Source organism: Octopus sinensis, linkage group LG8 (assembly GCF_006345805.1).
Source record: "Octopus sinensis linkage group LG8, ASM634580v1, whole genome shotgun sequence".
In the NCBI taxonomy this organism is placed as follows: Eukaryota; Metazoa; Mollusca; class Cephalopoda; order Octopoda; family Octopodidae; genus Octopus; species Octopus sinensis.
The window spans coordinates 31,601,289-31,624,869 of NC_043004.1; the positions used below are offsets into that span (position 1 = coordinate 31,601,289).

Here is a 23,581-nt window from a genome sequence, read left to right on the forward strand (position 1 = left end):
ACATGCCCATTTGACTCCTAAGATACGTCTGAAGCACATTTGATGAAATCTCTCCAGCATTTTTATATGACGCTTGTAAGTGGTCCGTGTCTCTCTTGAATATAAAAGTGCAGACAATATACACGCTTTACAGACATTGATTTTTGTCTTCAAGGAAATACCTCTATCCGCCTATACTCGCTTTTCTAGCTTTCCAAATGCAACAATTCCCTTCCCTATTCGACAGTATATCTCTGCATCAAGAATATCATCTCTTGACAGTGTGCTTCCTAGGTAAACAAAGGTGTCAACGACTTCTAACCTTGTTCCATTCACAAAAATGTTTGGTTCAGAATATGTTTGCCCTAGTACTTTGTTTTTCTCCAAACTAATTGTGAGTCCGAAATGTACACATGCAATGGAAAATCTGTCCATTAAATGTTGCGTATTCTCCTCTGAGTGTGCCAATAAATCAGCAGCATCAGCATGAAGTAATTCTCTAACAAGTATTCTGAAAGTCTAACAAGTATTTTGAAAGTATTTTAAAAACACGACCAGATGTCCGAAATCTGATTCCGGTTCCCCTGTTGCAATCCTTGAAATCATGCCAAAGCAATGCATCAAAATAAATAGAGAAAAGTGTAGGGGCAAGAATATCTCCCTGTTTGACACCGTTGTCCACCGAAAAGTCATGAGATAGCTCACCATTAAAGACTACCTGAGCTCACAAAATGTGTTGGACAATCAAGTTTACACAAAACAATCCACAGTGCTTCCTGTTCAGTGTGTCAAATGCCTTAGTTAAATCTATGAAGATCTGGTATAGTGGCATTTGTTCCTTTAAGCATTTCTCTTGAACTTGCCTCACAGAAAATATCATGTTCTGTTCATTATTCCTCACTCGGGTCTGAAACCACACTGTTCTTCAGGAATCACATGTGGACACATTCTCAACAAGACGATCTAACATGATTTTTGAAAGTATCTTTCCGGTATGTGCCAGAAGAGTTATCCCTCTAGAATTGCTACACTGCTTTCGGGCCCTTACCCGGAATCATGTGGCTGGTAAAGTGATAAATAGATTTGGTAACTTGTTTGAAAGTAAAGTGTTTGGCTAATGAGTCCGTGTAGAACCTATATGGTGACGGAACACCAGTGACCGACAAGAACTCTCCCAGGCAGAAACCCAGCTGACTAAAGGTCCTAAATCCCAACAAAAGAATCTTAAGAGTCTCTAACGAAATATATACGGTATTTTATTAGCGAGTGTGAGCAGTTGTAGAGAGGGGGCATTTATAGTGATAATGGCTTTTATACTGTTAATGTATGTTGTGAGAATGACTTTTATAGCACGAATGGTTTTCGTTGGAATGAATTTTAATGTGAGAATGTCTTTTATTGTGGGAAAATATTTTATTGTGGGGGTCGCCTATAATGTGGGAATATCTCTTATTATGGAAATGGTATTTATATTATTTATAGTGATAATGGCGTTTATTGTGAGAATGCTTTTAATGTGGGAATGGTATTTATTGTGGGAATGGTTTTTATTGCAGGGATGATGACTTGGATGGTGATAATGCTTTTGTCGTGCTAAAGGATTTTATTGTGAGAATGGTTTTTAATATGGGCATGGTATTTATAATGATTATGGCTTATATTATGGGAATGATTTTTATTATGGGAATGCCGTTTATAGTGATAATGGATTTTATAGTGTTAATGGCTTTTATTTCACTGGTATTCCATCACCAATAGGTTCTGCACGGACTCAGTAGCCAAACACTTTACCCTCAAACAATCAGTGATAACGCAAAATAGTATTCCAATTATTGGTGGAAGAACAACGAATAAAAGCACGGAAAATACACGGGGAAGCCAATTCTCCGAGTTTTTTTTAACGAAAGATGAGACTAAATGCTAGCAATAAGATACAGTGGTATAGAGACGTCAAAAATAATAATCTTTCATATTAAACCGTTTTTACATGATATAAACAGGAGGCTTCTGTATGGCTGTCCGACATGCTAAGGATAACAGCTAAATTTCCCTTAAATCAAACCATACTGCCTTATAAAAATCACACATTTGGTAATATGGTTTTGGATCCATTGCCTGAAAATAACATGGTGATTGTCAGGCTGGAACTCTTTGACTAAAGTCTGTATCGTCAGAACCGACCTGAGTTAACCAAAGTACAACAATGTCAGTTACATTCGGTTTGGCGTTTCCGAAGTTTTACTGTTTTTTCATATAAAACAAATCTATTGTCTTCAAAATGTAACACATTCTGTATGTTTGCAATGTCGTTCAATTAGTTATTTCGCACTTTAAGTTTAATTATTATTCATCGGGTAGTTTCCATTGGAGACCCTAGGGAATGGTGAAAACGATAAGGATTTTGTAAAGATGTATGAATAGTTTGCTTGTAAGTTATTCAAATATATTCCAGTATTTTTCTGTGTATGTGAATGTGTGTGTGCATGCGCGCGCGGATGTGTGTGTGTGTGTGCGTATGTGTAAGTATCTGTGTTTGTGTATGTTTAAATGTATTAGACGTAATGAGAGGAATGTTGGTGACATTTCATCTTCTATTTTAGCTTTCCGTTATATGTACATGAATCAGTTTTGTGTCAACGTGCTACACCAACAATTTCACTTTTGTTCTGACACAGCATATTGTTCAGTATCGCTTAAAAACACGTCATACACTAACTTACTAATGAGAGTAGGGGTTATCTGTATTTGGTCCAAGTTAAACGAAACATGAATATTAAAACAGATAATCTCTGGGGTATTGACGTTAGCCTTTCTATTGATCGATCTCTATATTTTTGCCAGTTATATTTTATAAAAAAATCTATCAGTTTTTTCTTTATATATTTTACTTTTTGCATACTTTTGTATTCTTAGAAAATGGAAAACAAATGTCATTTTTCATTCACCAAGTCCTCTCCCTCCTCTCTCTTTTTCATCAACATTGAAAGTCTCTGAGGTAATGGACATTTTAATGCAATACATTTTTGTCGTATCTTCATTCTACAGACAACAATTAATGATAAAAATTCTCTCTCTTTAATTTTTCTTATAGTGTCGATATTTACTTACAAGCATTAATTTCTAGACACGTAAGAACATTATCTACAAATACTTTCTTAATTTATTTCTTGTTTGATCATTCATTCTCGTTAACAACTTATGGTTTCCTCGTTATAATTCTTTTGAGAATGATGAGTAAACTCTCGAGACCTGGCCAATATACGAGGACATTGATTTCTGATGTTATTTCCATATCATAATACGAAGTACAAGAGTGACTAATTACAGGCCACCGTGTATGCGATTCCATTGATTCAAAAGTTCTGCTCAGTTTAAAAAAAAAAGAAACTTAAACCAGAAGCTGAGATATGTTAGGTGATCAATACAAGCCACAGAGTATAAATATGGTACGTATTTTTAGAGTACGTTATACTCTGTAACTGGTACTTCATTTTAGAGTCTGTCGCAGGAATGTTAGCAGACTCCCCAACTCACTGCCTAGGAATTGAACCCGAAATCACTGTGTTCAGACATTAAAGTAATTGTCAAGACCAAAACAGGATTCTGTCAGAGACTAATGACGTTAGCAAGCAATTAGCTATTCAGGTCCCTGATTAACACATTAAGATTTTGTTTTTATTAGTAACTGGACTGACCGTCGAAACCAGGTATTGGTGGTCGACCCTATCGAAATCTTTAGATTGATCCAAATTGATCACGGTCCTTCACATTCCAAGATCCTTAACTTACCCTGTCTATGATGTATCGTATGAGGTGGAAGTTGTCGTGGATGGATTTGCTTGGGATTAGGCATGTTTGTGCATCACCAATCAACTCCCCGACGACGAGCGTCAACTTCTTTGTTAACACCTTGGCCAAAATGCTAAAGTCTGCCTTCAGCAGCGTTATGGTCCTAAAGCTTCTATTTGATTTCCTTTTTGGGGGTCCTTTCTTAACAGTGCCACCACTCCTCGACTCATAGAATTGGGAATTCTTCCGTTCTGCTGCCAGTTGCTGTAGGACCCCTGCCAAAAGGCCGCCAGTTGCGGTAGATATCCGCCAAAAGGCACACAGAAGTAAACTTTATAGGGCAGACCATCCAAACCAGGCGATTTGTCCCCTGTGCAACTCCTCATCGCATACCGTATTTCCGCAGCTGTTATCGGTGTTTCGCAACACTGCCCCACTTTCCAACAGTCGTGGAATAATAATAGTAGTGATGATAGACTCTCCCATCGAACAGTGTTCAGCTTATGCCGAATGACATGCAGAAATGATTTTTTTATAGTGATCAAATGTATGTGTCGTACATTAGCTCACTCCCTCCATCTTCCTGAACAGATGTGCTGTGTACCACACGTCAGGTGACGAAGTGATCGAAGTGTTTTGCTCAAGAACGCAACGCACCACTCGGTCTAGAGCTTTAGACCACGATCTCGCGATCATGAGCGCAACAACCTAACAACTAATCATAATAAAACCAGGCATGATCGAGTTGGCCAATACTTTCACTAGAGAGTATGCCGTCACTATATTATCCCACACCCTAAGAACTGGTATGAATACCATCCAGAGCAAGTCACTAATGGAGAGAATTACCAGCCTATGGGATTATAGGATACATACAGATACGCAAATAAATACTAATTGATCAGAAGTCAACATCAAAGACCTAAAACAAAAAAGGCCTGTTAATTGATATGACAGTGCCTACTGATAGAAACATAGCAGCAAAAGAATTTGAAAAGCTATCAAAACATAAGGACCTTGAGACTGAAATATCTAGGATATGGCAATTAAAAAAACAAACAAACAAACCATCCCACATTGTGCCCAAAGTGGGAATTTATTTTTTTGGAAGTTTCCCCCAGATCTTTAAAATGCATATTTTCTGGTTCTCTAAACTCAAGAGATTACAAAGCAAAAACCTGAGTTTAAAATAATGTACGGTTCAATTTTTATAGCTCTTTAAATTTGGCCAATTCAACGAACTTTACATTTTTTTTATTATCATAAGATTGAACATATTTTCTTTCACAAAAAAGATTTTTTAGCCTCCGTTTGAACTTATTTGCAAGCATTTTTATTGTCTTTCAGTCAAGCTACAGCCTAGAGTGCATAGGCCAACATAAATTTGAGAAAATACGAGATGCATTAAACATTTTTGGTAAAGCCCCCTCAAACTTGATAATTTTTTTTTAAATGACAAATTTTAACATATTAAGGGCTAACATATTTGACATCCTCAGCGTTTTTTGTAAACTGGGGGAAAAATTAGTTCAAAAGGGTTAAAACACCACACAGAAAGTATAAATCCTATTTGGGTACCAAACATCAAAACAAACCAAAATTGGATAAAATCGGTAGTTATTGACCCCCAACGTGATTAAACAAGTATAAAAACAGGAAAATGGATTCAAAACCTGATAAACTTCTTGAAATAATTGATCTTAAATGCACTTTTTTTTTTGTATTTAGCCTACTTTATGGTATAAAAATCTGATTAGGAAGGCCTGATTCCACCTTGAGGATTTTACCTTGCTTACGCCGAAACTGAAGAAGGGCCAAAACACGAGATAACAAAAAGAAAATCCCTGGATTGAAATTTCGCTATAGTCTCCCCGCGCAAAAGAAAAAATACAATGAAAACCACCCACCCCCACCAATGATTCACAAAGAAAATCAGAATCATTTGCATTAAATTGTGAAGACTGATCACAACAAATATTGAAACAACAATGCTAAACAATAAATATGCGTAACATGGACCAGTCGGTAATATAGTGATTCAATTCTTGATCGCTCTTCTGTCAAAGCAGACATCTTATGTTTTGAAGAACGAGCTGTGTGACCAACTTCACTACAAATAGAACAACTTAGGCTGGGAAGTTTCGAAGCAAATTCTGGATGCGTCATGATGGACATTCTTCTGAAGATGTCATGGATATTATCTTGCAGATAATCATTTTTAACCGCAATACACCAAAAAGGCAATTTTGGTCGATATGCTCTGATTTGGTTATTTGAATTCAGACCCCTATAAACTAAGAAAAAACAAATAAATTTGGTTCCAGCTGATAACATTTAAAATTGTGGTTCAAACGAGCCCTCAACCGCTATCAGGTGATAATTTTAACCCAAGATATGATTTTTTTTCCCCTGAAATAGCCAATCTGGGCACAATGTGCATCCCTGTTGTAGGTGTCCTGGAAATGATCAAGAAAGGTAATGACAACTTTTTTGACCAGATTTCTGTGAAACCAACAATCAAAAAATTGGGTTGACATCAACCGTCCACACTCTTAGGGAAGTTCTTCTCCATCTAATATATACGTGCCTTAGGTCTCTGGTTGAGACCCAGTCGGAAGATGAAATTTTTTATTAACCACAAGGGTCTACATTAAGAAAAATATTGTCGACAGTACAGGACAAAACAAAGAATGTGTGTATCGCGAAAATCTCAACAATTCTATGCGGTAAAAAGATTAGAAAGTGACAACATTCCCACAAAAAGCCTTCTTGGTAAGAGCGTATTCAACACAAAATTAAGCTACTTAGGTCTGACATAGAATGTTTGAAAAACAATAAGTTTAACAAGACTATCAAACCTACAAAAACCCGAAATTAAATAAAAAATATAATATGAAAACCATATTTGACATTGATACAACCATAGAAACCATCAAGCAAAACATATGTGCTAAAGCTGCTCGCATAGCAAGGTATGAAAAGCGCGTTAGATTCTTCAAGGGCAACAACATGTTCAAAAATAACCCCAAAAACTTTTTACAGGAAGATAGGGAAGATACCAGTTACAGTAAAGTCTGTCCCATCAAAAGAAGTGCAGGAATTTTGGAATAAAATTTGGGCAGAAGAAAAAACACACAATGAAAAGGACCCTTGGATTGATAGAATATCTACAGACTTAGAATCAGCTTTTGTTACTGTGATCTATTGATCGTTCAGCTCTTCCTTCTCCATGTCATTGCAGTTGATGTTGGTTTGGGAGGAAAAAATTCAGGAGAAACTTGCGTTTCTATGACAACCGGGGGTAGACTCCTTCTTTATCTTGGTTTGGGAGTGGGTTTATGAGAAGGTGTATGAGTCTTGAGCACTTGTTTATGATTTTTCACTTGTGGTGTTTGTAATGCTGGCAGCAGTGAGACTTTATTTTCCATTGTTTCGGGGCAGGAAACCTTTAAGTGGTTTACAGATCCACATTTGTGACATCTTGGCTTTCTACCCTCCTCGAACACTGACAGGTGAGTACCATCCGGGAGATCGATTAGATCGGGCAGCTGGTCGATATGGTCCCGTTTTTATTGCAAGGTCAGTTCCATACCTATACCTAACCAGTTATGCTTAGGTAGTTTCTTGACCTCCAGTATTGTGACTTCATCTTCTTCTCAACCTGCCAAAATGGCCGCCACTAACCAGGTAATGGATATTTCTGGCGGCACACTCGGCACCCTAATCTTGGCAAGATGTTGGCCGCGATAGCCGGGGATAAAAAAAGTTGTCATTCCTCAAAGTAGTTGCGGAATTACATCTAGTTTCTTCTTCTGTCCCAAATCTCACCTCAATGGTCCCAAACTTCTTTCCTCATGTGATGTAGATCTTCTGTTCCCACACGCGCCCAACACATTTTTGTACTTCGATCTCGGAAGCATTTTCCAACCGCCGAGACTTAACTCCGATGCAACAGTATATAACCGTGCATTTTGCGATATTTTCTATCACCTCCGATGGAGGGTTTAGAGCTACCCATCTCCCATCTCTTTTTACAATTTTTATTGCTAATTTTCTATCTTCTTCATCTATGTGGAAACTTTCCATATTTCTCGCCGCTGACGCAAATGACGCAGTGGCGATATTTGCGTTTTAATGTTTCATTTCTTTCGTATTGTTGTTGCTGCTATTATTGTTTTTGTTATTATTGTTGTTGTTGTGCTGTTGTTGTTTTTACTGTCGCTGTTGCTGCTGCTGTTGTTGTTCTCGTTGTCGACACCGAAAGTTTTGACGATGCTTAGAGAAGAAACATTTTACGCCTCGGAGACGTCATTAAGTTTAGGCCATTCCAAATTGATAATATTATTATTTAAAACACATGAGACAGATATTATTCAAATTTCTTCTATATCTTTGCCCTTTGGAATCTGATTCTGAAGGAATGTTTTTCTGAACTAGCATATGTCTCTTAAGTCCAGATATTGTTTTACAAGTTTTTTTGACATATGACACAAGACGTAAGAGGTGGTTGGTGTCCAAGATCATTACCTATCTGGACATTACGATTTTCATATGACTTCATATGGTTCACGTATCCTGCTTTTGACAACAGAACACAGTCACATATAATACATATCCAATGTTCACTGTTGTTTACAGTTCCAATTGTTCCTTTGCGACAGGCCCTTTTAAGCTCAGAATGCTGAGTCATCTTTTCCTCCCAGGCATTGCAATTAGTCTTAGCAGCAGCTCTCCACTTGTTCCGATCTAGAACATCCTTTTCTCAATCACTTTTGTTCATATCTAGCTTCTTTAGGTTTTCCTTCACACAGTCTTTATACCTTTTCCTCGAATTATGTTGTGGTCGCTTACCGGAATTGAGCTCACCATAAAAAAAAGGTGCTTTGGCAAACACCCGTCTTTCATTCTAATAACATGTCTAGTCCATCTCATTAGAGCCAAGATAACATGTTGTTCAACTGAGCTGCAACGTGTCATGCGCAAAACCTCTGTATCTGGTATGAAACATTCCCACTTGACTCCTAAGATACGCCTGAAGCACTTTTGATGAAATCTCTCCAGCATTTTTATATAAGGCTTGTAAGTGGTCCATGTCTCACTTGTATAAAGAATTGCAGACAATACACACGCTTTATAGACACTGGTTTTTGTCTGCAGGGAAATACCTCTATCCGCCTATTCTCGCTTCCCTATTCAATAGTATATCTCTGCACTAAGACTACCATCTCTTGACAGTGTGCCTTCTAGGTAAACAAGGCTGCCAACGACTTTTAATCTTGTTCCATTTACAAAAATGCAACTAGAAAAGTATATTACTTTTTAAATAGGTTTCAGCCCTAAGGCTGTATATGTAGTCAGCAGATGAGTTCCTGAGATTTTCAGTATATAAGACACTTAGTAGTGCTCGAATAGTTCGATCTTAAACTCTAATGACTTTACAAGGGATGAATCTCACGGGGTAAATAATGGCTATAAGAGGGGTCAAGTTGAGCAGATATCGAGGCAATTATGCAGATAGATCTGAAATGTAAGGACTCTACCTTGATGACAAAGGCTCGATTTAACCAATGTTTAATTTTTTCTTTTACGGCCGCATATTGTGATGAGCTACAGCATTACGATGGATCTCCGAGCCCCCAGAAACAGCTATTGGATTTATAATACCTTTCTCCACTTTAATTTTCTCTGTCGTTTGTACTCTGTATGTTGAATCTATTAATATAAATATCTATATATCTATACTTAAATATTCAACGTCTGAAAGTCTTCCCTTTTAGCTTTCTCTCGTTTTGCATGTGTACATATATACATATTTTGTATTTCATACCCAAACTGTTATATTTAACACATCTAATTTGTTTATCCGCAAAATTGCCTATATATATACATATACATATACACACACACACATATATATATATATTAAGTACAAAAATATAAAAATTCAAAGTTGAGGTTAAAAAACAACGAACAAGATGCATTAAGTTGACGCTCAGAAAAATGGAAGAAGTCTTCAACGCTTCAAGCCTACACTCTACCACGAACCACCCGCACACCCATATATGTGTGTGTGTGTGTGTGTGTGTGTGTGTGTGTGTGTGTGTGTGTGTGTGTGTAGATAGATAGATAGATAGATAGATAGATAGATAGATAGATAGATAGATAGATAACTGTTTGAACGTATTCTCATAGCTCGTGGGAGTTAAAGAACAGGTTAATAACAGAAAATAAATGACATACTTTTTCAGAGGTCAAAATCTAAAGCAGGAAAAGGGCAGCAGCACATAAAAATAAAAAGTTTTAAAAAAAAGAAGAAAAGAGAAGAAAAATTACTGCTGAAATGAAGCAATTTCGTTTCAGCTATGCGGCTGTGGTCATGCTGGAGCATCACCATGATAGGGAAAAAATCAATAAAGTTAATAACTGTTTAGTTTATTATTATTATCATCATCATTATCATCATCATCATCATCATCATCATCATCATCATCATCATCATCATCATCATCATCATCATCATCATCATTATTATTATCATCATCATCATCATCATATCATCATCATCATCTCATCATCATCATCATCATCATCATCATCATCATCATCATTCATCATCATCATCATTATTATTATCATCATCATTATCATCATCATCATCATCATCATCATCATATCATCATCATCATTATTATTATCATTATTATTATTATTATTATTATTATTATTACCATTATAATGATGATGGTGATAACCACGACGACGACGACGACGATGACGATGACAGTCTAGATTTTGAAGGAGATAACGGTCAAATGCAGAAACAGATTCAATAAATTTGATTGACAGGTAGGAAGCAGCAAATTTAAATAGATTTTAACGAATGGAATATATTAAAAAAGAATAAATAATATATCTCTTGACAATCCTTGACTATATCTCGGCTTAAACTTTCATCAGTCGCTCGCTAGCGTTATGTCGTTTGGTGGCCGTATTTTGGTTTGTAATGTAAATGCATTATTATTTCTGGCGATCTTTGTGATTGTTTTTCGTTTTCGTTTTTGGAAAACAGATGCATGAAAAATGAGCAACGTCTGAAACAATAAATTCCAAATGATCTACTACAATCACCAGAAAGTTCAAATAAAATTCTTGATAACTTAATCCATAGGTGCAGGCGTGGTGTGTGGTAAGTAGCTTATTTCTCAACCATGGTTCTGGATTCAGTCTCACTGCGTGGCACATTGGGCAAGTGTCATCTACTGTAGTCTCGGGCCGATTAAAGCATTGTGAGTAAATTTGGTAGACTGAAACTGAAAGAAGCCCGTCGTATCTATCTATCTATCTATCTATCTATCTATCTATCTATCTATCTATCTATCTATCTATCTATCTATCTATCTATCTATCTATCACCCTGTGTGTGTGTATACACGTGAGTCGTCTAAGAGACCATAAGTCAAGGAAAAGATGCACTCGTATATCTATCAGTAGAGAGGGTATAGTATTAAATATCTATCACAGTTGGGCTTACCAATCGGTTTCGCGTTAAGAATACAATGGAGTATTAGGTAACATCCCGATTATATAACTTTACGCTCATCAGAGTTAGTCGATGTGGATGGGAATATGGTGCCTGCCCCTTATTGTCGGAGGTGGATTAGCACAACCGGTCAGCGGGTGCTGTGAAAAAGGTGGTGAAACGAAAAAGGGGGCCAAAGGATTAGTTTAGGAGTTATGTCCCTTGGTTGGGTATGCTTTGAAGCCGGCAAAGTTATCTTGAAGTGTGTATTATTAATGTGGTGCTCCTATGGAGATGGGATGTGTGGTATGTGTAGCGGTGTCATATGTATAATTTTTTTTCCGGTGGTGTAGGTATATATAGCTGTGTTCGTTGGTCTGTTTTCTTTCTGTAAAGGATAAAGTTGTGGGAAGTAGAGGGTTATGTTAGCGTGCGGTGTGTGATGTGTGTGTGTGTGGAGTTTGTGTATATGTGGGGTACAATTTGTGTGAAGTACGATTTGCATCTTTCTAGGATCTTCCACTTTATGCTGTACTCCGTGGTGTTTTCTTTCAAAGTCCAAACGTGCTTGGCTAGTGTTGGGGCGTTACATCTCTCTGGGATGTTGAATGAGGACCTGTTTTTAAAGTGGGTTCTGAAGGGGCCTTCCGTTGCCCCCACATTCTTCTGCACAGTCGGTTGTCCACTGGATCCAGTTGCTGTTACTTCTGCCTCGTAAACAACTGTTTCCGTATTGCAGTGGCCGTTTAGTGGACAAATTGTGTTACTCCTGAATGAGGTCCTGCCTCAGCCTCGGGTATGAGTCTACCTACTAAAATATTTTTTTACACTAGGTGCACAACTAAAGGATAATCTCAGGGTATATCTATTAAATATTTTGTTAAATCTATTAGTCTGGGGGAAGTATCAATCAACTAAACTTAGGAAAATCTTACCTACTCTGGTTTTAACATTTAAAAAGAATGACGGTGTGAACCACAATACTTTCCAGTGGCGCTTTCTCTTAGATGGGGGCTAGGATCTGGCACCTAACTAATATTATCCAGAGCCCGGTTGTAGCATGGAGCAGCAGCATCAGTGATCTCTTTGCTTGAAGACAAGCTGGAGATTCTCCTGCTGTCACCCTTAACCAGGTTCCTGAAAACTATTGCTGGATGGCAGGAATCTGTGTTAATGTAAAACAACTTCTCATTTGGTTTCCTAAAGAGCCTAAAGGCACCTGATTCCAGGTATGTGTGCGTGTGTGTGTGTGTGTGTATGTGTGTGTGTGTGTATGTGTCACATGCACATATATATATATATATATATTATATATATATATATATATATTATATATATATTATATATATATATATATATGCATGTGACATCAACTAGAAGATCACCGAAAAATTGTAGAAAAAAAATTTCTACAAAGTAGGAAAATCACGGGCCGCCAGTCATAATCAAAGTAGGCTACTGGCTGGTGAAATCAGACGTAAACTTGAGGTTCTCCATATCTGTTGGTGCGCGTTTTGCAAGCAGCTACAAAAAATATAAAAAGTTAATAACTGTATTAACTAATAAAATATACGAGGTATCGGCGAGCTGGCAGAAACGTTAGCACGCCGGGCGAAATGCTTAGCGGTATTTCGTCTGCGTTACGTTGTGAGTTCAAATTCCGCCGAGGTCGACTTTGCCTTTCATCCTTTCGGGGTCGATAAATTAAGTACCAGTTACGCACTGGGGTCGATGTAATCGACTTAATACCTATGTCTGTCCTTGTTTGTCCCCTCTGTGTTTAGCCCCTTGTGGGTAATAAAGAAATAGGTATGTATTTAATGAATCAGCTATAGAGTATGAAGTCTCTTAACTTAATCAATTATTGTTGTTAACACCTTACTATCGCTTATCTGATTTATCACAGCGTGTAACAATAGAAGCTATGTATAACGCAAGGAAAGAGTTTATAATAGCTATATCTTAGCTATAAACATGTCTGTTAATAAATCGGTAATAGTTACTATGCTACAATCTTAAGATATTTGAATTCTTAGTAGAATGAAAAATTCATGTTCTGAAAGAAAAAAAAAAAAATCCTATCCAAACCGTCAAACTATATCAATAGTCTCCGGATATTTTCAATCAACTTACTTCGAAGGAGGAAATTGTTAGTCGAGAAATGATTTGACGGTGTATTTCAAGTTTTTATGCAATCACATTTGTGTTCATCGAAATTAAATTAGCTAATGTGTAATAAATGGAAGTCTCTCAAGGAGTCAATTCAAGCAAGTCAAAGACTCTAGAGTTTTCGCCATATGTATTCAGTATTTAATCATTTCACCGACTAAATGCACGGTATATTAGTCTAACGATTCCAGCTAGCATATGTCTGATTTTATTCCTTGAATTCGCGAAAATACTTTTTTGCAGGTCAGATTATTTTAGACTATTATACCCCTGGAAGACGCAAAGTCGAGCAGCTACATGGAATTGGCAGAAACATCGTTATCTTTAGCCTTGAACACAAAACTATGTGGTCTCTAGCTTTCGAGTCTTCCAAATGTATTGTCAAACGAAATCGCACTCGCTAAAGCATTCTTGCGGATTCAAAGAGTTAAATACTGTTTATTATGAAGTTATTTATGTAGGAAAGTGATGGTTGGGGTGTTATCCATTGACGAGTGGCCCACATATCAGGATGAGCGACTTCGTTTTTCTGTATGCGATGAGAATAACAAAATGTATTTATGTTTTTTTGGGGCTGGATTATTTAGTCTTGCTGTATGCTACCAGTCACAGAAAGCTGTATCCTAAATTCGATGCTATCAAAACAACCATTGAAGTTGGTAGATCGATGAGTCACATGGCAGTTCTATATGCTATTTTATGTGATCCGGTTTTTGTCTGCGATTAACTTAGACACATGTTTGTATTATTAAACAAACTTCGAGAACAAGCTCTTTCCATACTATGTCAATTGCAATAGTAAGTGGGATCAACATTAGTTTGTTTGAGTTTAGTATCACTATTTCCCTTAACATACAACCTTTCGTGTCTGGTACGATATACTGTTCACCAGATTACACAATGAAAAGGAAAGTATGTGGTAAGTTCTGCACAAACTTACTTTACTTAATACACATCCTTTGTGACAGTTGTTCAGTAACAGACCTATTATTTTACTCTTTGTAGTGTTCGTTGCCGTTCGTAGTTGCTTGGGGTACCAAAAAACACATCCAGATTGTGAGTGCAAGCCGTATGTATTTTTTCACCTCCAATAGCAGAGAGTAGTGATCACATTTTTTTCCCACTCCAGCTGACCCTGATGATCATATGGTGTTACATAACCGAGCTATTATTTAACACCCGGTTAAATACCCTGTACAAAACCGATTGGTAAGATTGGCCGTAATGAATATAAAATATTGTACACTGTAATATGAATTACAATAAAACGAACGTATTATTGCTATAATGTAGAATAGATCTCTATCGATCTGACAACCTGTAATCTTATGTTCGATCTCACTGCCAGATAAAAATGTTAAATATGAAAATTGGTCTACCAAATGTACCCTGGCCCTAATATGAATGGGTTTTTAAGCAACTTGTTCAAGGATACTTAAATAAGATACACTGCTGATGATGACGAATCCAACAAGAGTCGAAACATACAGCTGTCCTCTCTTTTACTGTCCACGCGCATACTGTGGAGATGCAACGTTTACATTCGCTGTTAAACGTTTGGTGTCAAATTGGAAGGTGCAATTTGTAGTAAATTATAGTAACATATATATATGTATATATATATATATATGTGTGTGTATATATATATATATATATATATATATATATATATATAGGCGCAGGAGTGGCTGTGTGGTAAGTAGCTTGTTTACCAACCACATGATTCCGGGTTCAGTCCCACTGCGTGGCACCTTGGGCAAGTGTCTTCTACTATAGCCTCGGGCCGACCAAAGCCTTGTGAGTGGATTTGGTTGACGGAAACTGAAAGAAGCTCGTTGTATATATGTATGTATATATGTGTATGTGTGTGTGTGTTTGTGTGTCTGTGTTTGTCCCCCTAGCATTGCTTGACAACCGATACTGGTGTGTTTATGTCACCGTCACTTAGCGGTTCGGCAAAAAAGACCGATAGAATAAGTACTGGGCTTACAAAGAATAAGTCCCGGGGTCGAGTTGCTCGATTAAAGGCGGTGCTCCTGCATGGCCGCAGTCAAATGACTGAAACAAGTAAAAGAGTGAAAGAGTATATATATATATATATATATATACATGCATACACACACAATGCTACATAGACATACATACAGCATTCAAACACATGCACTCATACACGCTTACACATACGCGCGTGCGCGCATTGTAGCGCTGTATAATTTAATATCTCTACTGTGTCCCCAAATATCTGACTTCCTGTTTGTTTATACACCACTCATGATAATGGTGTACTGTTGTTTATTATTTCCATGACTTCCTTTAAACGTAGTTCAAGCTGGATGTTTTTAAAAGCTGTTTATATTTCTATCAGTTATCGACTTAAGAGTAATTGCGAGAGAGAGAGAGAGAGAGAGAGGGAGAGAGAGAGAGAGAGAGAGAGAGAGAGAGAGAGAGAGAGAGAGAGAGGAGAGAGAGAGAGAGACCAACTCTTCAACTAAACGGCTGAGTATTAAACGTACAAAGAAAGTTCTTGAAAAACAGCAGCAACAGACAAGCATACAAACCCAACAACAACCAAAACAAAAACAGCAGACACAATTCCACCCACAACAACAAATTGCTCCAACATCCAACTTTGTACTGGTAAGAAGGAAAAAGAAGAACTGCCATGTTACATAAAAACATAGCACTAAGTGGAGATATAGGGACAGAGGGTAGGTTTTCAACAAAAGAAGCGGTGATAGTCCCAAAGGACCTCACACTGGCCAGGATATCAATAAACAGATATAGAGAAATGAGAGAAAGCTTACAACATGACGCCGGGAACCCATGTCTCATAGTCTCACACAAGTTACATCAAGACCTCTTCATGGAACCCCGCACAAAAAAGAATTTTTGAGAGACCCAATCGCTTACAAGAAAATTAAGATAGGTAGCTTCTTATCTTCTTCCCATCGTTCCTCCTAACACAGCAGCTTTAAGAGTGGGTTGTATAAATGAATATAGCCTATAATCACCTTGGAAGTAGGGGTGCCAACTCAATAAACTCAAGATTTGATACCTATCAGTAAGACCAGAATATCCGACACATTCTAACGGCTATTTTCGATGACTGAGATCAACGCATCATTGATCTAAACGGCAGGAGTAGCAGTGTTGTTTCGGAAAAACGGTAATCTTCCTGGACCCGAACGGTAAGTTAATGGTCCTGGACGTGAGCAGTAGCAAAGGGAGGTACCTTCAGACTAGGATGTATCTGTGCCCCAGCAAGAGCAGAGTCATCAGAATTTTTTGGGTGTCTATAGGTTTTGCTTGGGACGTTCCGGTCTTTATGTTAGTTGGTGATTAGAATGCCAATTTGGATGCACATCTAGATTGTGTACGGATAGTAGCCAATAGAAGGTGGGGATACAATGCGCCAATATGGACATCGGCAAACTGCATTGGGTCGTCTAGATCGTATCTAGACAGATTATTCTGAGGTTAGTAGGTATGGATAGCATAATTTGTTCACGCGTCTATTTAGTCGGCTACACAGATCACAAATTTGTGATTTGTACAGTTGACCTAGACAGATTGCATAGGCAGGGACCTGGTTACTGGAAAGTGAATGAGTCTTTCCCAGCGCACAAAGTTTACATACAGAGACCAGATTAGAGATCTAGTCAGGCGGACGATGACGTGGGCAATCGTCAACAAGTAATGGGGTTGAACCCTGGAAAGGTTGATTACATTAGAGTTGACAAGGATTAGTAAGGAAATAGCAACTGAGAATTCTAGACTAGAGGGAGAGCTAATTAGGAACCTAGAGGAGGCGCTTAAGAAAGTTACTGCGAGTGACGTACTAGTAATTCTTCAACGCTGTGGTGTCAGGGCTAGGGCGAGTGCTCTAAGACATGTTGAGGGAAAGCCGTTCGGTGGGCCCGGCTAGCAGAGGCGCAACATGGCAACAAATCCACAATTCAGTCTTTGACGGATCGGAAGGGGCACAAGCGACACGAGGCCAAGTTAATGTGTTCGGTTTTACAGAGTCACTTCGCTCAACTGTTTTGGGTGGACGGGGGACCGAAGATAAAGGTAGGCTTTACTGCCTAATTCGATGGCCTGCCGCAGTTCCCAGATGAGGATGCAGAATTTTACGAAAGGCCGATAACAGCTGACGAAATATGGGAAGTGATGGCTAGCTGCATGTGAGCGTTGAGCTGATCCAAGATTTGCGGGTTCCTTGATTACCCATGGTTATTACTACTTTTCTGTTGGGGAATATTGCTGTTATAGATTTGCTTCTATTGTTTACACTTGTGTCTATGTAAATTCCTGCTGTCTTTTGTCTTTGTATTATCCTAAATGTTCTCGGTCCTTGTGGATAATAAAAGAAATCGTTTTTATTTTTGTGATTCTAACAGCTTTTAATAAATTTTCTTTACTAATACTTATTTCTTTACTACCCACAAGGGGCTAAACACAGAGAGGACAAACAAAGACAGACAAACGGATTAAGTCGATTATATCGACCCCAATGCGTAACTGGTACTTATTTAATCGACCCCGAAAGGATGAAAGGCAAAGTCAACCTCGGCGGAATTTGAACTCAGAATGTAGCGACAGACGAAATACTCCCAAGCATTTCGCCCGGCGTGCTAACGTTTCTACCAGCTCACCGCCTTTCTTCTTTACTAATACCTACATAGATAACCCCACACAGTCTTCTGCTGATATTAACCCTTTTCCACCTTCCTTTCTAAGTAGGTATAATCTTGCTACTCCTGCCCTTAGGTGAAGTCCTCCATTCATATTGAATTCCTTCCTAGTTCTTCTGTCTAGCTTTGCTAATTCAGTTTTTGTCCAATCTACCAAAGCTACTGAATATCTAAGTAACGATACTTCCCAAGTATTTACAGCCTTCACTAGATTCGGACCATTTAACTTTGACATCATTAGCTTCCTTACCCTTCTAATGTACTCCTTCTCAATTTTCGTTATCATTTCTGTAATTAGTACTCTGTCAGATTCTAATACTCCTAGATACTTATAACTCTCTCCTCCTTTCAACGATTATAATGTCTGGCCATCTGGTAATTGGATACTTTCGCTGTTGACTACTTGTCTCCTTCTCATGACTAATATTGCACACTTATCTATGCCAAATTCTATGTCTATACCTTTACTGAAGAGTCTTACATTCTGTATTAAGGAATCTATCTTTTTTTCATTCTTACTAAAAAGCTTCAGATCATCCATGTGGAGCAAATGGTTAATTTTTCCATTACTATTTCTGAACTGATATCCTGCCTTTGCCTTCCTTAATACTAAACTGAGAGGGAATCATTCAGGTGGTGAGCTCGCAGAATCGTTAGCACGCCGGGCAAAATACTTGGCAGCATTTCGTCAGTCCTTTTGTTCTGAGTTCAAATTTCAACGAGGTCGACTTTGCCTTTCATCCTTTCAAGGTCGATAAAAATTAGTATCAGCTGAGTACTAGGGTCAATGTAATCAACTTACCCCCCACCACCGAATTTGCTGACCTTGAGCCAAAATTTGAATCTACTGTTGTTGTTGTTGTTGTTGTTGTTGTTGTTGTCGTCGTCGTCATTATCGACATTATTATTTTATTATTTCCATTTTACTTCTCAGAGCCCTCGATTTTACTCACTCCGGTTAATTCTGAAAGAGCGGACAACAACTTGTTGTCAAAGGTTTCACTGGGTCTCTTTCCACACCAAGTACCCATCGCAAAATCCTCACTGTCCCAAACAAAGCATGTTCTGAGCATGATTTCCCCTCATATCAATTCCAATTTCTCCAACATGTTTCCCAAACCAGGTTATTAGTGCTCCCAGAGCCTCTGCAACTGCTGGGATGGCAGTTACTCTCTTCATTGCATATCTTCATGCAATTTTGTCCTTTAGTAGTTTGTATTTTTCAGCCTGTTCCAGCTCTTTGTCACCCACGCGTGCGTTCCCAAATATGGTGAGTATCTATGACCTTAGTTGCTTTCTTCCTTTTATCCACTACAACAATATCCGGTCTCGGGGCATCACCCGCTGAGTCACATTGGATTGCAAAGTCCCGTGAGATCCTACTTTCACTATTGTCGGTGACGCCTTCTGGTTTATGTTCGTACTATTTCTGTGTTCGTTCAAGACCATACTTCTTACACAATCTTCAGTGAACAAACTTTGCCACGTTAACGTGTCTCCTTTTGTATTCCTTTCTAGTCAGTTGGCTACACTCACTTACAATACGTATGATTGTTTCGATTTTGTTGCTACACATCCTACAAAGGAGCGATTCACTGAAACTTGGTGTAATTAGTTTTCAGAGCTTATTCTTGAGTGCTGCATATCAATGTCTCAGTGCATCCTTTCAGATCACTTTTCCTTAGCCACCTCCAGGTGTTGGTCTTGTCTTTCCTTTTGATTTCTCTGAGGTATCACTCATGCATCGTTTTAATTTTCCTATTGTTTAATCTTTGTTCTCCATGTTGTTTCTTAGATGGTTTTTCGGGGTGTCACGTTTTCACTAGGTATCGTATTATCATTATTCTTTTTGCTTTTCATCCTTTCGGGGTCGATGAAATAAGTACCGGTTGAGCATTGGGGTCTATGTACCCGACGAGTCGCTCCACCAAAATGTCAGCCCTTATGCCTATAGCAGAAAGGATTATTATTATTATCATTCAGTAGTTTTATTTTTAGAGCGTGCTTTCACTTCACTACCGAGCGCAGCTCTGTGTGCCTTAGGTATGTGCTGTGATTTGTTGTGATGCTCTGATGGTTATTGTATGGAAAGTGTTCTGTGTAGGATGTGTGCAGTGCCTAGTAGTGCAATTTTCTGTATGTTATATGTGTTTGTAAGTCCTGGTGTTTTTGTTATGTATTTGCCTGAATATTTTTTTATCATGCCTAATGCACCTACTATGATAGGAATTGTTTCTGTTTTTAGATTCCACATTCTGGTTACCTCTATTTCCAGGTCTTTGTATTTTGAGAGTTTCTCCATTTCTTTTAGAGACACGTTGTCATCTGCCGGTATTGATACATCAGTTAGAAAGCATTTTATTATCATTATTATTATTAAGGCGGCGAGCTGGCAGAAACACTGGGGTCGATATAATCTACTAGTCCCCTCCCTCAAAATTTCAAGCCTTGTGCCTTTAGTAGAAAGGATTATTATTATAGCTGCTGTTGCTGTTGTTGCTGTTGCTGTTGTTGTTGTTGTAGGTCTGTGAGCTGGTAGAATTGTTAGCGCATCGAACAAAATGCTTAGCGGCATTTTGCCCATTTTTAGGTTCTGGGTTCAAATACCGCCGACGTCGATTGCATTTTATCCTTTTGGGGTCAATAAGCACCAGTTAAGTAGTGGAGCTGATGCAAATACATACATACATACATACATACATACATACATACATACATACATACATACATACATACATACATACATACAAAAATACCCTGTTGTTGACGTTGAAATTCCAATGAAGTAGCCATGGATCTAGGTTAGAAACCAGTTCTTTCTCTATTGCCAAGAAATCTTGAAATAAACTGAAAAATGACATGACATACATACATACATACATACATACATACTACATACATACATACATACATACATACATACATAAATACATACATACCTACATATAATGCTTTCTAGTATAGGCACTAGACCGGAAATTTTTTTGTTGGTTGGGGTGGATAGCCGATTACACTGACCCCAGCTCGACTGGTACTTGTTTCGTCGTCTTCGAAAGGTTGAAACACAAAGTCGAAATCGGCGACATTTGACCTCAGAACCTAAAGACGGACGACATGTCGCTAAGCATTTTGTCCGTCGTGCTAAAGATTTTGCCAGTTTGCCGCCTAATAACATAAATATAATACAATATAATACACGCCTATGTAGATAGGCATATATGTATAGGCGCAGGCGTGATTGTGTGGTAAGAAGCTTGCTTCCCAACCACATGGTTCCAGGTTCTGTCCAACTGCGTGGCACCTTGAGCAAATATCTTTTATTATAGACTCGAGCCGACAAAGACTTGCGACTGGATTTGGTAAACGGAAATTGAAAGAAGCCCGTCATATGTGTTCGTGTGTGCGCGCGCATGTCAGTTTGTCCCACCGATGTTGCTATGTTTACGTCTCCGTAACTTAGCGGTTCGGCAAAAGGACCGGTAGAATAAGTACTAGGCTTACAAAGAATAAGTCCTGGGGTCGATTTCTTCGACTAAAAGACCCTTTAAGGCGGTGCTCCAAGTAAACAAGTAAAAGAATAAAAGAATAAAAGAATGCATACATGCACACAGACAGACAGACAGACAGACAGACAGATAGATAGACAGACAGACAGACAGACAGACAGACAGACAGACAGACAGATAGATAGATAGATAAATAGATAGATATGTTTCTTTATTAGCCACACAGGGCTGCACACAGACGGGACAAATTACAAGGTAGAGCTTTTCTTTTTGGAGATAAAAAAAAGGTGGGTTGGTTTTCGATCAAAAGGGATCGTAAATGGAAAGAAAAAGAAAAGCAAAAAAAAAGAAAAAAAAAGAAAAAGAAAAAATCGATCAATAGGGATCGTTATCACAGAAATGTCAATGTAAAGTGTAAAGGGGAAGACAGGTGAGTTTTACCCGTGGAAAGAAAAGCATACGGAAAAGACCACGGTAACCTCGGTCAACGAAGTCACATGTTATATTTTTTTACAAATAAGCAACTCCATGTATTAATTTTACGGTTCATAGAATCATAAGTCAAGGTGGCTTCGTCATTCATACGTGACATCCTTGCTACATTCACCCATCTTTTTTTAAAACATTCACTAGACAAAACTTAGATAGATAGATAGTAGATAGATAGATAGATAGATAGTAGATAGATAGATAGATAGATAGACAGACAGACAGACAGACAGAAAGACAGATAGATAGATAGATAGATAGATAGATAGATAGATAGATAGATAGACAGACAGACAGACATATAGATAGATAGATAGATAGATAGATAGATAGATAGATAGATAGACAGACAGACAGACAGACAGACAGACATATAGATAGATTGATAGATAGATAGATAGATAGATAGATAGATAGATAGATGATAGAGTGCATTGTTAATAAAACGAAATCAATGAATATGAGGGGTGTCAACGAAATGAAAAACAAATAAATAAATGAATGAATAAATAAATAAATAAATAAATAAATAAAGGAGTCCACTTACTGTCATTGAATCCTCGATCCCCTGTAATTCGACAGAGAAGGTTCGAATAATTAAAATTCTCCATTCCACAGTATTAGAAATAGTTTAAGAGAATTGTTAGAAATACAGCAGAACGTTTACATGTAACGGTAGCTTTCACTATCATTGTTCCGACCACTGTCATTGTATATAACCGTGTGCATGCAAAAGTGTGTACATTTATATATAATATATATATATACATCTATATATAAGTGCGTGTATAAACGTGAGTCTCAACGTCTCTGACATCGCTTAGTTACATTATCATGTTTGCCTGTTGTCTAGAATGTCAAGCACATCGCTTTTCTTCTATAACTGACTAACAATCGTGTTTTCTGATTAAACTTTTTCTCATATAGCATCGTGTGGCATTCCTCTTCCTCTTCCCCTCCTCCTCACCTCCTCCTCCCCCTCCTCCCTCTCCATGCATATGCGTGTGTACACCTTTATACATACATACGGAAAGATACGCACGCACATGCAAACACACACACGCATACACACATACACACAAATACATACACACACAGATTTACCTCCATGTGTATATGAAGACATACATACATATATGGATGGATGGATGGATGTGGATGGATGGATGGATGGATGGATGGATGGATGGATGGATGGATGGATGGATGGATGGATGGATGGATGTGCGGATGGATGGACAGCCGAATTGACAGTTTCATGGAAGTTCATAAAACAGAAGGATGGGTTGATGAATGGAGAGACATGTGATTGTGCGTGTATGTTTGTTTGTGTAAATGTTTATATGTGTATTTGCATGCGTATATGTACAATGCATCAATTTATATCTAAGTGCATATGACTGTGTGAACTTTTGCAGCATGTGTATATATATACC

The 23,581-nt window shown here is 38.0% G+C and overlaps 1 protein-coding gene across 3 annotated transcripts in view; it reads right to left on the minus strand.

Annotated features, from left to right (window-relative positions):
* The window catches only part of LOC115214785 (corticotropin-releasing factor receptor 2), a 114,186-nt gene extending 91,070 nt beyond the window's left edge, over positions 1 to 23,116 (minus strand). For all 3 annotated transcript variants that reach the window (XM_029783816.2, XM_036505314.1, XM_036505312.1), the window contains exon 1: positions 22,693 to 23,116. In XM_029783816.2, coding sequence (XP_029639676.1) covers positions 22,693 to 22,756 — 64 coding nt within the window. In that variant the 5' untranslated portion in view covers positions 22,757 to 23,116. The remainder of the gene's footprint in view (positions 1 to 22,692) is intronic.
* Between the last annotated feature and the right edge of the window lie 465 nt (positions 23,117 to 23,581).